The 15,947-nt window shown below is 41.6% G+C and overlaps 1 protein-coding gene across 3 annotated transcripts; it reads right to left on the bottom strand.

The window, feature by feature from the left end:
• Window positions 1-15,319, bottom strand: LOC122395364. Of its 3 annotated transcripts, none has more exons than XM_043392862.1 (4): window positions 15,182-15,319; window positions 14,132-14,368; window positions 4,089-4,253; window positions 1-4,007 (listed from the first exon to the last, which is right to left on the bottom strand). In XM_043392862.1, the coding sequence occupies exons 3-4, from the start codon at window positions 4,229-4,231 to the stop codon at window positions 1,481-1,483; spliced, it is 2,670 nt and encodes an 889-aa protein (XP_043248797.1). In that variant the 5' UTR covers window positions 4,232-4,253; window positions 14,132-14,368; window positions 15,182-15,319; the 3' UTR covers window positions 1-1,480. The 3 variants fall into 3 exon arrangements, with proteins under 3 accessions (XP_043248797.1, XP_043248796.1, XP_043248798.1); XM_043392861.1 differs by having other exon boundaries at window positions 15,191-15,319; XM_043392863.1 differs by lacking the exon at window positions 15,182-15,319 and adding an exon at window positions 15,109-15,160.
• Between the last annotated feature and the right edge of the window lie 628 nt (window positions 15,320-15,947).

Here is a 15,947-nt window from a genome sequence, read left to right as displayed (position 1 = left end):
TTGCCGATGTAAATACAAATTTATTGAAGTCTTCAAGGTACTTATACTGAAGAGAAACATAGGGTAAAATGAACGATTAAGTACACCTAGATTTCATCGATTCATTTGCCGTATAAATATTACTTTACATTGATGTGGAGCATATATTGTATTCGTTTATTACCTATATTTATACTTCTTTCCCTCTCTGTCTTTCTTTATATATATCATCTATATACAAACCGATGCAACGTAATATATGTAATGTACATACATAAATTGCTGGTAGAAAATACGGTGTGCCAATTGTTCCCCTAATTTCCACCGCATTCGACTTTGTACCTTTGACGAGCAGTTTCACAACGATCGTAAGTCGAGTGCAGAGCAAAAATGCGCTTGTGTATATGCTCGAACTTTGTACTTTTTGTATACATTTGTTTCTTCTTATATTTACGCGTTATTGTTCCTACGAAACGTTCCATTTGCAGCGACGTCGAACGTTTCATGATATGATTAAATGGCGTACACGAGTGCGCCTCCACAAGTATAACGTGCAATGGAATTCTGTAATCGCCGATGCTTTCGCATACCCAACGGATTAAAAATATTGCTTTTGAAATTAGATAAAAGAAGCCTTTTTACTGTTCTCGTTACCGCGATTTCTTTGGAACACTCGCTCGGTAAAAAAGCAGGCGAATGGTTCACGCGCCTAACAGAAATTTATAGAAGGAAGCAACGCGGCACAGATCCCAAGTTCAAGATAATTTACATCATATGTACAAACCTTAACGCACAGTTAATGGATATGGGAATATTACAACGCAGTTGACGATCGATGGAATAAAACGAAATCGTTCCGAATTTCAATAAAAAAAAAGGCAACAATCGACAATAATGTTCGTGGTAAGAATTTAAAAAAAAAAAATGTGCTTACGTATCGATGGTAAGAAAAGAAAAAATAAAATGGAATTTTGAGCGGTGAGGTCGGTCTCTTAAAAATAACTAGAAAACAAAATGACACCACTGTCGCTCGCTAATATTCTCTAAGCTTCGAGTAAACACCGAGGTTGGCGAACAAACACCCACACTTGCGTCCATGGTACGTTTACCTTTGGTCAGCGACAACAAACGCTCGTACTTCCGGCCGAAGACCAACTTTGCACAAGATCGTGCGAATGATGCTACCAACGAGCTACTCGATGACGTCAGAGCGACGCAAAACAAAGGTTACCTTCCTAGAAGCCGTGTCTTCTATGTACAAATGAAAAGAGAAAACAAAAGATTGCGAATCAACGACGAGCATCTCGTCAACGAAGAACCGTCTTCTTCTTCTTCGTCGAGCACACGATTCGAACCGATTCGCTGTACCTTGGTCCTGGGACCGGAGTAACTATTGGTCGATCGGTCGCGTGATCCCTGGATCTTTCGACCGCATCCGTTACCTTCTCAGCCTCGAGGAATGCGATTCGGAGCTACCCCCTCCATGTTCCTCGGACATCGTTCACGCGAGTTTCATGTATATTGTACGATCCCTCATCTTGCAATGCTTGAGATCTCTGAGCGCCCTCTGTGCTTCGCTCGGCGACGCGAATGCTACCCTGGCGTCGCCTGTAGGCATACCCCTTTCGTTGTATCGTCGTATCACGTTCTCCCTCTTCACGTCGAAGTCGCCGAAGAACTCGATGATCTCGTTGATGTCGGCCTTGAAAGGAACGTTCTCGAGGGACAGGACGCAGCCAGGCTTCCCGAAGCCCTCCACGTAGTCCATGGAGCCGGGATGTCTACCCAGCAGGTGCCTCGGTATGCCCATCAGACCTGGCGGACACCTGGGTCCGAATCCGGAGTTTCCAAACCGCGGCAGGTGGTTCATAGGTCCGGAGAATCGCGGTCGTTGCTCTTGGAGCGGCGGGAAGTGCTGCTGTTGCGTCTCCATGATCTGTGGGTCCACCATACCTAACGTTTCCAGCATCTTGGCTCGCGGGACCAGCTCTATGGTCGGTACGTTCTTGCCGAACGGTAATCCGTTCTTCGCGGTTGCTCTGAGGGCCTCGTCGGTGGTGTCGAACTCGCAGAAACACTCGCCGGCTGGCTTCCCGCTCTGATTGAGCAGCATGTGTATTCTGTGGGGCACGATCCCGATGTCGGAGAAGAAGTCGAGGATGTCGCGATCGATAGTCTGGAACGGCAGACCGCGCATTATCACGCAGTCGGAGGTGGCGGTCTGGTTCATGCTGTTCTGCTCGTGATCGCGTTTCGCTTGCGCGAACTTGTCCTCCGTGATCGCTGTCGCGGTCACGGGCTTGCTGCCTATCTTCAGCGACGTGTTCACGGACGCCTTGGCATCCTCTATTCTGGCAAACTGAACGTAGGCCATGCATTGCATGCCAACGGACTCTTTGGTCGTCGTGATGAACAGATCGTTGATTTTCCAATCGTGGAAGAGCTTCGCGATGTCCATTTCCTTGGTGAAGGTCGGTAGATCGGTCAGGACGATGCACGCCGAGGACCTCACGTCCTCGAGGTTGTCGTCCCCACGATCCCTCTCCTTCTCCGGCGAGTAAGAGTCCACTGCTTTGTCGAAGATGCTCTCGTCCAGGTGAAGCACTTCGACCTCGGACCCGCGGACGTATCTCGCCGTACTCAACGCGAGTTCTTTGCCCTCAGCTTTGCTGAACTTGACGTACGCGATCCCGACGCGGTTCCCATGATTGTCGTTTATCAATTTTAGCCCGTCCTTCCTGATGTAGATCCCCTGGAAAGCGTGACGTACGTCGTTGTACGTGGCGCTCAACGGCATGTTGCGAACCTCCACGCAATTACCGACACCACTACTGCTCTTGTTCTCGTTAGAGAATCTCGAGGTGCTGTTGGTCGAGCCGCGGTTCGCCGCCGACCTATCACCGTCGAAACCGTACTGGGAACTGTTCGCCTGGAAGGCGTGCGGATTACGGCGACCCTCCAGTTCCTGCACCTTGCTCATGAACGGATTGTTAGGTCTGATCGTTGGCCTGTAGTTCATCGAACCGTTTGTGCCATACATGTCTGTTCCAAATTGGCCGGTTCTGGTGGGGAACCTCGCCTGGTCCACTCTGGCTGGTTCGCCGCTTTGGTTCCAAGACTCTTTGGATCGGGTCAACGCACCGACCGCGGTGGTTAGGCTAGGCAGACTCGTGCTGCCTATGTTTTGAGAGATCGTGTTCATACCTACGGTGTGACTGAGCGTTTGCACGTGAGACTGCATCAGGCTACCCACGCCGTTTATCCCGTTCACGGAGAACTGGTTCTGTTGGAGCATCGACTGCTGCCCGATCACGGAGCTACTGAAGGTCAAAGGTCGTGGTTCGCCATCCTGCGCCAGAGCAGCGACCCCAGCGCCCAAAATTCCCGGCGCTAACATGGCTGCTTGCATCTGCGTCTGCGGAGGAACCTCCCAGATACCGTTCTCCAACGGTTTCTTCGCGTTTGCTACTGGTTTGTCTTTGTGAAACTGGCCCACGCAAACTACGTCGTTGTTGTCGTCGTCGGTCGCGTCCTTTCGACGCTCCGCGGTCGAGCTACGCTTGGTGTCTCTGTCTCTGGACCGTGTACGATCGCGCGACCTGGATCGATCCCGACGACGACGTCTGTCTCTCCTGTCTCTTTCCCTGTCGCGCGATCTGCTCCTGTCCCGACGTCTGCGGTCCCGTCCCCTGTCCCTGTCGCGCCTGTCTCTGTCCCTGTCGCGATCGCGAGACCTCGATCTGTCCCTCGATCGCGATCTGTCGCGTCTGTCCTTGCGGTCCTTGCTGGACTCGCTGTCGTTATCCTTCTCCTTGTCCCTTCTGTCGCCAGGGGATCCTGGCTTCTGGACCACCGTCGAAACGGCGACCGGTGCCGTCTGCATGAACGACTGCAGGCTCAACGTCTGTTGCCTCGCCGCCTCGATCACTTTTTGCATCTCCGTCCGGGAGCTCAGCAACAGCTTGATCTTCATCTCCTTGATCTTGCCGCCATCGTGCATCATCGCCTGCCGGGCATCCTCGTCGGTGCTGCAAGTTTCAGAATTTCGTCAATATACGGAGTAAATGATTTTTAGAAATTTTATTCTATCAGCAGATTCGTTTTATTACCTGAAGGCGATGAACGCATCCCCCAGCTCGCCACCGACAATATGGACTCCTCCTTCCGGTATGCTCAGACCTCTGAAAAATTGGCGAATGTCCAGAGCGTTGGCGGACCACGCCAAGTTCTGTAGTCTGATTATGACGCTCATTTTCGACTGTTGTGCGAGGGATCTGTAACCGAGCCGAACGATTCGAATTAAACGAGGCTGGGAACATGTGCACCAGGGATGATCAAGCAACCAGCACGCATAAATAAAGATTAAGAACGTAATTAAGGTAGCTCAAAATCAGGGGAATAAAATTGAGACATTGAAATTTCTCAGTTCTTTTATTAGTACTTTTATTACACGTACATAGTTTAAATGATAAAATATAGTCGCGTCAGAGCGTTATTTTACGCAATCATTGTGTTTCTTTCGGACAATACTAATGTTCGTCCGTTCAGCGAAAATTTCAAAGGCAAATTTCATTTCCAAGAATATGCGGTACGATAATAAATGCGCAAAACGCGTTTGGTTTAACATGCGAGGAAGCAGCGCAACGTCAGCGTTTGCGTGCTATCGAGCAACGAACGAACCTCGAAGGCTTCATCGATCGCGACCGCTTCGTTCTATTCCTCGACGAAGGACTCCAGGCAGCATTTCCTCCCAGAACGTCGACATTATTTCTGTTAGTTTAGCCCGAGCATAAATTTAACAGTCGATAAGAAGCTTCGGCTACTTTGGCCACAATGTTTGCGGGGCAGTAATTTTCTTGCAAATTCGTCTTTGTTTATTTACGCCGACGTTTTATTTTTTCAAGGGAACGTATATGCATCGACGTATGCGCGCTATGGCTTAAAAGGAACAACTTGGCGAAATATGCACTCGAATAACACCGCACTAATGCAAATATTGGCATCGGTTCGCTAATGTCAACAAAACTGAATGACTGGGCACTCTATGCACCAAGAGTTCCTTTGTCTCGTGTGAAAACATACCAACTGCGTTCTTCGGAGCTCAAGTTTTCAAACATTCTCGCGTAATTGTACGAGTAGCTCTTATCTTCCGTAAAAAGAACCGAGCAGTTGGATTCCTCCAACGTGAACTCTCCTTTGGCAATTAATTCCAAAGAAACGAGTCAAAGATCAAACTCTTCCTCTTACACAATGTAACATTTTTTTAATTAGGCATATATAAAGATATTCCAAAACAAAATTCCCAAAAATAATTCTTTTCGAAGTGTTATCAGAGCGATTTTCTTTAAACTACCTGCAGTAGTACCTGTGAGTGGCATTTTCAGACGACTTCTGGTCATTATTCCATCAAAATACTTCCCAAAGTTGTCAGAAAGGCGTTCCTTTCTATTAAAATCCTTCCAAAATTATCAGAACAAGGTGTGAATCATGCGTTCGAGTGTCAAAATAATCGGGTTGCCTGCAATTACGTTTAGAACCGTTCTCTTCCGTCCAAGTCCTTTCTAAATCGCCGGTGAAAGATGTTAAACCACTCGTTGGAGTGTACAAGCGTTCGGATCGCTTCTGTTAAGTCTTCAAAGCGTTCGTTTCCGTCGAAATTCATTCGAAGACGACAGTAAGGTGCTTTATACTGCATACATGCATCCGTAATTTTTATTACTCCGTTTATTTTTAGGCCTTACGCGTCGCTCGTGTTCGCCGTCCCAGTTCCAAGTAATTCATTCCGGAAACCGAGACACGATCTAACGTCGCTCATTGTCGAGGCGCGTAAATCGTGGTAACGACGACCTCGATCGTAAGATCGTTCCAGGTACTTTGTTTCGTATCCCGTTGCCAAGATAGATGATGCAACGAGATCCTACAGGACTTTCTCTCGTGGCTTGATCGAGGGTTTGAATAATCGTAGTATAAGATTTACGTAACGATAGTACCGAGAGATTAAGTAATACCGCTATTTCAGGTTTAATAAATCGAGCTATTTTTCATTTTTCTCCTTAAGCAGAAGCTCTCGAGAGTATTTTCCAGCTAGTCCTGCTCGAAAACTCGAAAAAACAACGAAAATATATAATTCTTTTTCGCATAGAGGGCGCCACTTTGTTATCGTCAGAGACGAACAAAATTCTTATCTGAATACAAATTTTAAATAACAAATGAAAGATAAAAAAAAAAGGTCTCAATATAATATCGAGCAACAGTGTAGAAATTAAACCTTCCTTTTTGTCATGTTCCTACATTATTGGGATCATTGTTACATTAATATCGTTTTCACTATTTAGATTAATCTTCTGCTATGTTTAAACTATTTTAATTATCAAAATACATTATTTTTAATTCGCTATTATTGGTAAATATTTTTAAATTGAGTATGGACGGGGCAATAACTGATGTAAGTGATAATAATAAAAATAGTAACTCTGGTTGTGTTCGTATTATTCCTATGATAAAAAAGCTACCGTCACGAGTAATTAAGCAAGTAATTGGCGGGTAATTGCGCGGTCTTTGTACGCGCTAGTCACCGTTCCTAAAACGTTAAAATTCCTTCCGTTCCGTTAAAAGTGGATCGGGGACATTTATTATTTCAGCGAATTCTCCGCGCGCCGCAGATCCAACGACTAGATCCTAACGGTCGTAAATCCTTAAACTCGACGTGTAATAAACGTTATGTAAAATTCCGTTAACGGTCCCGTGAAGTTTGGCAAATCCAACGATGCTTCGAACTAAAAGCACGCGTGTATTGTCGCTGCTTCGAATAGACGCTGAAGAGTTCAATGGACCTTACGTGTTCCCGCACGATCGATGTCAGCTGCTATATATTATGGCTAAACACTGACCGAAAAGTTCAAAAAAACCAACGATCAATGGTAGAAAAAAAAAAAAGTAACAGTACTTCAAGAATTCTTGGCAATTTCGTTTTCTATTTTTCCATCGCGTCGACGTGCGAAGAATATACAGTAGGGATCTCCATTACTATTATTAACCCTTTCCCACGGTAACCACATGGCTCGTGTATTTAGAGTCGGTGAATAAAATATCACTGTCGTTTATTTTTTCAGTTCCCGATCGACTGGTCATAAAAATCGACGAGAAACAGCAACGGCAGTTGGGCGGGGAAAAAATGAAATCTAGATTACATCTAACCATCTTTCATAAAGGGAGATATGGAATATGCGTTTATCGTTCGAAATATATCAGCTGGAAACAAAACTTTACTGTACATGAATCTCATTCGAAATTTAAGAGAATCCAAAGTCTACATTTTTTAAATCCTTGGAGCGATCGGTTAAATGGTATTGACCCTTGAGAATAATCTGGCCACTCGCGAGCTCTCTCATTATCCAGAAGCCCGTTTCGGATCACTGTAATCGAGACGTCGATTTTCGCCAAAGTACCAATTTAACGCCATTACAGTTCCTCCACCCACCACGCGTATATCATCTTTGTCCCAGAATGCGAAAGATTGTCATCGATAATATTCGTCTCTTGCAACCGAAACCAAAGTTCAACTAAAATGATCACAGATAGGTTGTTTGAAAAAACATTTTTAATTTACCTTTAGAAGAAATCAAATAACATAATTTTATATGTTTCACGAGTATACCCTAGCGTCCGAATATTATCAATTATTAAAATTAAATAGTACTGGTAAATAGAATAGAAAACTGAATATGTATTACTGTCTCTATTTCTTCTGATAAAATTTGAGAAAGCAGAAACAGGAATATCGTCTACGCGCGAGCGGGAATAACTCTGTACCACCGTGTTTCCAGAACTCTGTCGCCTGTAACGTCGTCTAAAGATAGAAAACAGACTCTCGGATGGGTTAAGAATCCTACGTCGCATACGTGAATATATATTCGACGTAATTTCCGACTTTAATGCGCGTTCGACCGACGCCCAAGTCATTGCCAGGGTGACCGAGTATTCCTTTCCTCGAGTTCTATCTCCTCCGCGGTGTTATCCGCGACGTAATTGGAACAAACGAGAGATTCCAAGGGCAGGACTCCCTTAGCAATCCTGGGAATTTCAACGGAGGGTGGTTCGTGACTTCTAATGTCCTCTCTAGAATTGCAAAGGCAAACTGTTGAATCGAGAATCGCATACCACTCGTTAAAACTATAAACTAGGTCGATCGATTGTACAATGTCTAGTTCTTCGTGTAAATGAACTATAAAGTTCGTCAATTCAAACAAAAAGAGGTAGAACAAAATAAATCTGCCGGATCCACGTGTGGAAATTGAATTTTAACGCGACAGAAATACCCGGGTTTGTTTCTTGCGTGAAAATCATATTTGAAACAACTATATCGAGTACAGAGATTCGTTTCAATGTTCGTACGAAAACGCTTTCAAAGGTGCAATACTAACTTTGGACTTGGACGAAGAGAAACTACGAAAGAAATGTGGTAACACGGGGAGGAGGTTCGTGCGCCGTATATGGTGCACGGCCGGGGGAAAGGGTTAACAAACGAAAAAATAAACGCGACGGTCGAGGGTTAACGGAAGGGCCCGTACGAAAACCTGTTTCAGTGACGCTGGGGCGGGGATTCCCGGAACGCAGTTTCGCCTCTTTCGTATTGGAAAGCGGCGCGAATCGCGGTCGATTCGTTTCTCGCGAAAGAAAATCGACAAGTTCGAGGGCAACCAAAGACTTCGCGTCGCAGAAAGTTCCTCCTCGACGAAGTCGCGGACGGTCGATAACGATCGAAGCGAGTTTGAACTTGGCTGAACTTTCTTCCTCCGTCCAGCGAACAATTCGTCGCAAACTATTCTATTCTCGTGACGAAGTTACGCTTCCCGTCAAAGGTTTTTCAGCCCGCCGGAGTCGCAGTAACTTCAAATCCCATCGGAGTATCGTGTTCGTGTGATTTTTTTTTTTTTAAAGTTTCGTTAAAATTAACGTAGACGGTGGGAGTTGGGAGGCGTTGGTCGATTCGTCGGTCCCAAAAATCGCCGTAATTCGAGGCTGGCTGCACGTTCAGCTCGAGCGCCAAAAGACAGATCGGAAGAACGATTGTACGAACGTCCATCGACAGTCGAGACTCGGCGACGTTCCACGAGGCTTTTACGCGGCCAATCTGAACCTGTAGCTGCATCAATTTACGAGCATTCACGGCGACCATGACCCATCTCATGGTTGCCACGACCATGGCCAATAATATCGCACACGCTCGTTCGCTTCCGATTGATAACGTGTTTATACTGCCCGTCGAACTAAATGTGGGTCGGGACGGTCTTGACACAGGAGTATGCTGAATATAGAAGAATTATGTACCGCTAGTCTGAAAGAATTTCTAAGGCTAAAATATGTAGGCTATACGGCAAGGGCAATGGTGTTACAGTAGTTGGAAAATGTAGTAGAATATTTATTACTATGAGAAAACCTTTACGTTCCTCTGGACGTTCGAATCGTATTCGTGATTCCAAGTACGGACAGTCAACGTGCGTTGATGCGTGTTTCCTATCGCGTGCTAGAGGACACTAAAGGCCTCCTAGCGTTCTATCCGCACTCACCTTTTCCTCAACGCGTTCGCAGTCCGCTGACCCGCGCGAATATCGGCCTTATGGTTGATCTGAAAGTTTCACTAAAGCTAGAGAATGTATAGTTTGGCGGAACAAATATAACGACCTACTTGAGTCGGTTTCGAGTGGTTTGTTCACTGTTTGCGGTGGAATGCAGGTGACGTAGTTAGAAAATGATCGTTCAAACGTAGCGATTAGCGCTCTGACCACTTATCCCATGCATTTCCATCGCTTTGTCACGGGGGATAAATAAAATTCCGAAAGGGCGGGGGGAGAACGAAAAAAGGGGCCGCATGTTCTGTTCGCTGCTCACCTTGGAACGCCCAGGCCCTTGAACGTTGACCGCCATGTGCGTACACACACACGTCCAACTTCCTGCGATTTATAAATCGCCCGAGAACAATGCATCGATTTTATATGGCATATGTATATTAATGCAAATTCTAAGGACAGTCTATCAATTTAATCGATGAATTATAGTTTAAAAAATTACATTTTTTTAAGAGGAAAATTTACTTGAAATTATATAATTTTTAAATGATAAATGTCGCGAAAAAAAAAATAAATTCATTCGGTTGAAAAACCTTATTTATATTATCGAACAATTTATACTTATTTTGGCAAAGATGGATGCAGAATAATAATGTGTTAAAACAATCGCATTGACTAGCCTCGGAGGATATTTTTAGCTGAGAAAAATATCCTCCCCTACCCAAGTTTAACGGTTAAAAGATTTTCAAACGAAAATACTTCCTTATGGAGTTACACCAGATTGAAGAGAAAGTATTCATCGTAATTAAAAAATATATGTTCGAAATAATGAATGAATCTTTTCTTACGTATCAGCAGAGAATTAATTTTCATCAAAGTTCTCCAATAGTTTGATTACTTTAGCTTCTTTTATAATTCATTCGATCGCACCTACACGATAAGAAATACGCTTCTTATCGGTATCTCGAGCATCGACAGCATACAGACAAATAATTGTACCAATTACGTCCGAAACTATCGTCAGATTGTTGAGACCTTGGTTAAAAATGTAAACAGTAGTGTTTACGACAATGTAGGCGGGTTTTCGTTCCAACCAAGCGCATCGTGACTTCTTACTCTAGTTATATCTGCTTAAGTAACGCTCAAGATTCTTATTTAATTCGTATACCGAAGCTTCTTCTGAAACAAGCACAAAGCTGATTTTATAAGTGTAATAAAACGCGTCGCTTGTTTCAGCTTTTGTCCACTTATATCGGTTATAAACGATTCTGGAGGACTATTATTATGCCTTCGATGTTTATCGATCGGATAACGTGCGAGCCGTGTTAGTTTCTTCGTATCGGATATGTACAATTACTCCTAATTGCTAGTTCATAGAATACGCTAAGCTCGTCGATCGATTTCACTCTGAGCTTTCCTTCGGCACTCGTTCTCAAAGTATTCGCATTCTTTATAACATTTCATTTCCAGGTCAATGATCTTCCATTCATAATATCCAACTAGATAAACTAAATATTCCAGCGACGAAAATCCTCTGTTAGAAACGATATTAATCACTAGTTTATTGTGAAAGAAAGTCTTGATTAACTAGTGAATCTGAGTTCCATCCAGGGGCAATCTTTCCAGGTTCCCAGTATACTTACCATACATGCTTAGGATTAAGGAATGTTTGTTAAGCGTCCATTATTTTTCAAACTATTAAGTAAATAAAATGTTTTACATATCTCGAAATCTCCAATCTGGTGTAAATCCTTACTACGTTGACAGCCATAGCAGCTTTTTGTTTATGCCTACGGGCTAAAGTTTCAACGTACAAAACAAATTCCTCCAGAGAGGTGTCTCTCGACTTGTCGGCATCCTAAAATTTTTTATAAAATCGCTATATTTGTTCCGCCAAGTATAATATCTATGTTGCTGGGACGACGATGCATGCACGATGTCCAGAAAAAAAGGTTTATCATTGCTATTTTGCATACTGCGAACTGCGGACTGCGAACGTATCGTCGCAATATATTTAGCTATTTCTGTTCTTGAAACCGGCATCGGACCAATATCGATCATTTAGCCGGGGATCTTTGAAACTTTATGGCTAAAACGAAGGCGCAACCGATGAGATTTTACCAACACACACATGGGAAGAGAGATCTTTCTCTTAAACGGTCACCCATCCAGGCACTCCACCCTGTATCCAGCGCAGATTACTTCTGTGTGGCAGTCGACGACAAGTTCTTAAGACTTAAAACCGCAATTTCGTTCGTCACGGGAACCGGTGTGGGGAAAAAACGTTTCGAACAACCTGAAGCTCCGCGTGACGAGAAAGGTTGCGACATTTTATAACGAATAGATAACTAAATACACGCAACGTTCTCGTTTCCCCCATTTCAAGCCCTTTTAGTTTTCACGAAATTTATCTTCGTTGCTACAAAGTCGACTCGGAATCAACTGATAGCTGCTCGTGACCACTTTCCGGGCTTTGTTTACGAGAAGAAACAAGAAATATAGCGGCAGAGTAGCCGGTCCTCGGCGACCTCGAGCAACCAATTAATTTCGTTTCGACGCAACTTTGCGACCTTGGATTTTTCTAATGCAAAACCGTGGTAATCCTAAAAGCAGAGATATTTTAAAACTCAAGTACACGACTACTAAGATAGGTATCGATTAGTAGTTAAACAACGGGCGAATACGTGTTGTATACCGGGACAAGATGTAACAACAGCGATAAGATTTTCTATTACGCGCACGATTTCTCCGATATACGTTCATGTCCGAGACTGCACAGATGTGTGCGCGGCGATGGAAGCATGTAACAGGGTGTACCGTGTAGGCAGTGGGTAATTGATTAGATTGCCGAGTCGTCCATGTGTACGTTCAATCCATCCGTTTCCCCGTCGCTCAGCACCAGTGTTAACCACTTCTTGCGACATAATGAAACGTTCATGAAAATGATAATAAAATAATATATAAGTGTCTTTTAACGCAGTGCAAATAAACCACGAAAAGTTCAATCCAGAAATGTTTAGTATTACGCGAGTTTTACGATTAATATTTAGAGATTCTATTTTATAAAAATTCTGTTTTACGCTGTTTTATGATTAACGCATGGTTTAAATGTTTTAAGAACGCGTATTAATTTTGTGAAACTTAACGATATCACGGAGCTGAATAAAATAACTCGCTTAACAGAGACTGATTAGTAATGCACTTCTAGTACAGTGTTTATGCGCATTTGTATCGCTAGCCTTACTGCGAACAAACTGTAAGAAAAAGATACTGCACATTCTACACATCAGTGCATCCTATGAAACATGAAGGAAAGCGCGTTCGGGAAACTGTAGAGTAATTCGATGACCACCGTGTCCACGTAGAACATGCAACAGAAATGCACTTGATTGAGAAGGCGATGACTCCCAGCTCTCAAAGACCTCGCAAGAAAAATGCACTTCGCAGCAAAGAAGAGTAGTAAGATTTAAATACGGCGGATATGTCGCTTAAGGGTTCTTTTTTCAGCTCCTCTCGAGTCATTTATCCAAATACTACACAACACTCGGAGACTGTATCTAGAAAATTTCCTTCCTAAATCCTTTTCTTTTATATCTTTCGGCTGCTTGGTACGTTAACTTTTGCCAAGTATTGAAAATAAATTGTCATTAATATTAAAATAGGATTTCGCGTTGTAAGAACCACATTGATTGCTTAAAAAATAAATCTATTTTCGAAGATGAAAAGTAAACTGATATCATAGGAGCCCATTAAAATGTAAAGCATGTTTATTTTAAACTTTGCAAAATATTTAAATATTTATTTAGCAAAGTTTTTTCAACCGTGAATAAACTTACCTTCTTTTAGAGCATAATAAATGGATCAAATAATCATAGTTGCTGCATTCTAAAGTATTAAATACGTACCATAGAACAAAGGTTTAATAAAAAAAGTTTGTTTATGGTATGTTTTAAAGATATTGTATATATATTTAAAGTATAATTTTATGCAATTATAAGCAGAATCCATGATTACGATCTTTTACGTTAACTTAAAATGTTTTACTGCAACGTATGAATTGTAGGAACTATTATTAACAATCCAAATGTTTACACGAGGAATGTTACGTTTCGAGTGCAGTTATAATACTTTTAACAATGTATCGATAAAGTTTAATATCATTGAACTTCACAATATGTAGCACATGTGAAAAATGATTAGCCTTTCGGTCGAATTAAGGTAAGTTTATGATGTCAGGGTGCATTTGATAAGTAATATTATTAGAAAATGAAGAACATACGAGACCATCATGCAAATATAAAGAATGTTCTCCATTTCTATGTAATATTTTGTTTTCAATTTCTTTATTAATTCCGTTGTCGCAATTTCATTAATTACTTACCGTTCCTTGTTAGAAAGTGCGAATGTATAATGAAAACAAAAATATTTCGCATGAAATATAAAATATGAAACGGTGCTTAAATCTCGATAACTGTCTCGGAACATTCCGAGACAACGAAGAATTAAATGAGCCTGTAGTAAATCACAACACTTCCCACCAGAATTATGAGCTAAATTTTATTACATTACTTATGATGCATTACCTTCGGCTTTAGATACTTGAGAAATTTCTTCCTTCTGCACCCTCGGTTAAAACGTACGATGAAAGATAAGAAGTCGATGAGAATAAAGACGACCAAGCAGCAAACAGTCCATCAGCGAAGGACAATAAAATGGTGAAGCAGAAAAGTAGTTAACTGCACCATGTCATTGTACAAAAGTCCACTGATGATGCTGATACCTGATCTTGACACCTAACACACACTGAGTTGCCTAAGATCCTGCAACACACACCATTTTTTCCATACTGTACCTATAATCTCTTATAAAAATCACAGACTGAAACTATAAAAATATTTAGCACCAACTTTGTTAAAACTTAAATACAAAATAATGTAAACCATAATAAACCATTTCGTGTAAACCGCGTTGCTTCTTTATTTTCTCGTGCATTGTTTACCAACTTTTTTTTGAACATTTTTCACGCGTAAGATCTAAAACCTTGTACGTTTTTACCAAATCAAATTCTCTAATCTTTTAAAATTTACATAATTTTGTGTTAATCAAGTTAGCACATTTAATACAATATTAATATCTACATTCGTGTGACCAAATGTTTAGTTATATGTATATCTAAATTAAGAGTAGAAATATTCTATAGTATATATTTCTACGTATTTCAATTTTAGTCGATCGATCGATACGCGGAGCATTTAATCTTATCGAAAATATATTGTTGATTACAATTATTTTTATAATACGCTCTATAATCTTGCTTGTTAATACATTCAACACGAGTGATTCATGGAAGCGTCAAATTTGATACGAGGGAACGGTTTCGATACCTCGTTGCTTTCAAAGCACGAAAGAAACAATCAACACAAACACAATTTTGCCAAAAAGATTGCTATTAAACAATTACAGAGTAAACAAACTAAAAGATCTCATGCACGATGAAAGCTACGCTTCGAAGGCAGTGGCTAACTTCTACGGCAAGAGAAAGAACTCTTACGTTCATTACCCAATTCGCCATTTTCGAGACATAGAAATGTTGGTTGAAATATTTGAGAAGCACACCAGAATATTTGACTCACCGAACTTACTATGCAAAACCGACGGATCTCATAAGGAGAATGTTGACTACAGACGCCGTAAACAAATTATAACGCAACAACAAAGGAATTTTCTTTCCCAATGAACACCAAACGCATCCTCTTCTTGGCGTATCCCGGAATGGCTGTCGTTGTCCGTGCGATCGGTTATGCAAACCCCGCAAATGTGTTATTCATTGTTACCAATATTCACGGACAAAAATCTTGAAGGAACTTTTTACACGATTATATACTGAAAATTAATTTTAACTTTCGACTTCTTATGCACGAATCACTCAGATTATATAAATTAACACTGTTATACAATTTTTTTTCTTTTCTAATATATGTTTGTAATTATGATTGACACGCTTGTTACACGAATTCGTGCCGCACGAGAGAAAGTCACTACACTCTAGTTGTCACACGAATGAAACACTAGGCGGCGACACTTGATGTTTTTAATAATATCATTTCACTATTAGTTTCCAATCTATACAAATTATCGATCCAAACATTGAATTATTATTGTTATAAAGATATGTAAAATATTTAAATAATGTCATTTAAACGCGCTTACATTTTCTTTTAATAGTTTTTTCTTGTACGTATTATATTTACGTTGTCATAGAAACAACGTGATAACAAACAAGCAGCCATGTCAAATTAACAATTATTCTTGAGTGTTAAATAAAAGACGCATAAGACGAAATTTGCCGAAAATAGTAACATTGATTCGATTTTACGACACGAATCATTAATAGACGTG

This window comes from Colletes gigas, unplaced genomic scaffold, assembly GCF_013123115.1.
Source record: "Colletes gigas isolate AHSC1104 unplaced genomic scaffold, ASM1312311v1 Colletes_gigas_Sc00005, whole genome shotgun sequence".
In the NCBI taxonomy this organism is placed as follows: Eukaryota; Metazoa; Arthropoda; class Insecta; order Hymenoptera; family Colletidae; genus Colletes; species Colletes gigas.
The sequence above is the reverse complement of the archived record's forward strand: the minus strand, read 5'-3'. Positions and strand labels throughout refer to the sequence as shown.

What these genes read in the sequence shown, in the direction of transcription:
- LOC122395364 (XM_043392862.1), bottom strand. Translation starts at nt 4,231, where the DNA reads ATGAGCGTCATAATCAGACTACAGAACTTGGCGTGGTCCGCCAACGCT. An exon ending in GATGCGTTCATCGCCTTCAG is followed by an intron (nt 4,008 to 4,088) that starts GTAATAAAACGA and finishes TGAAACTTGCAG; the next exon opens with CACCGACGAGGATGCCCGGC.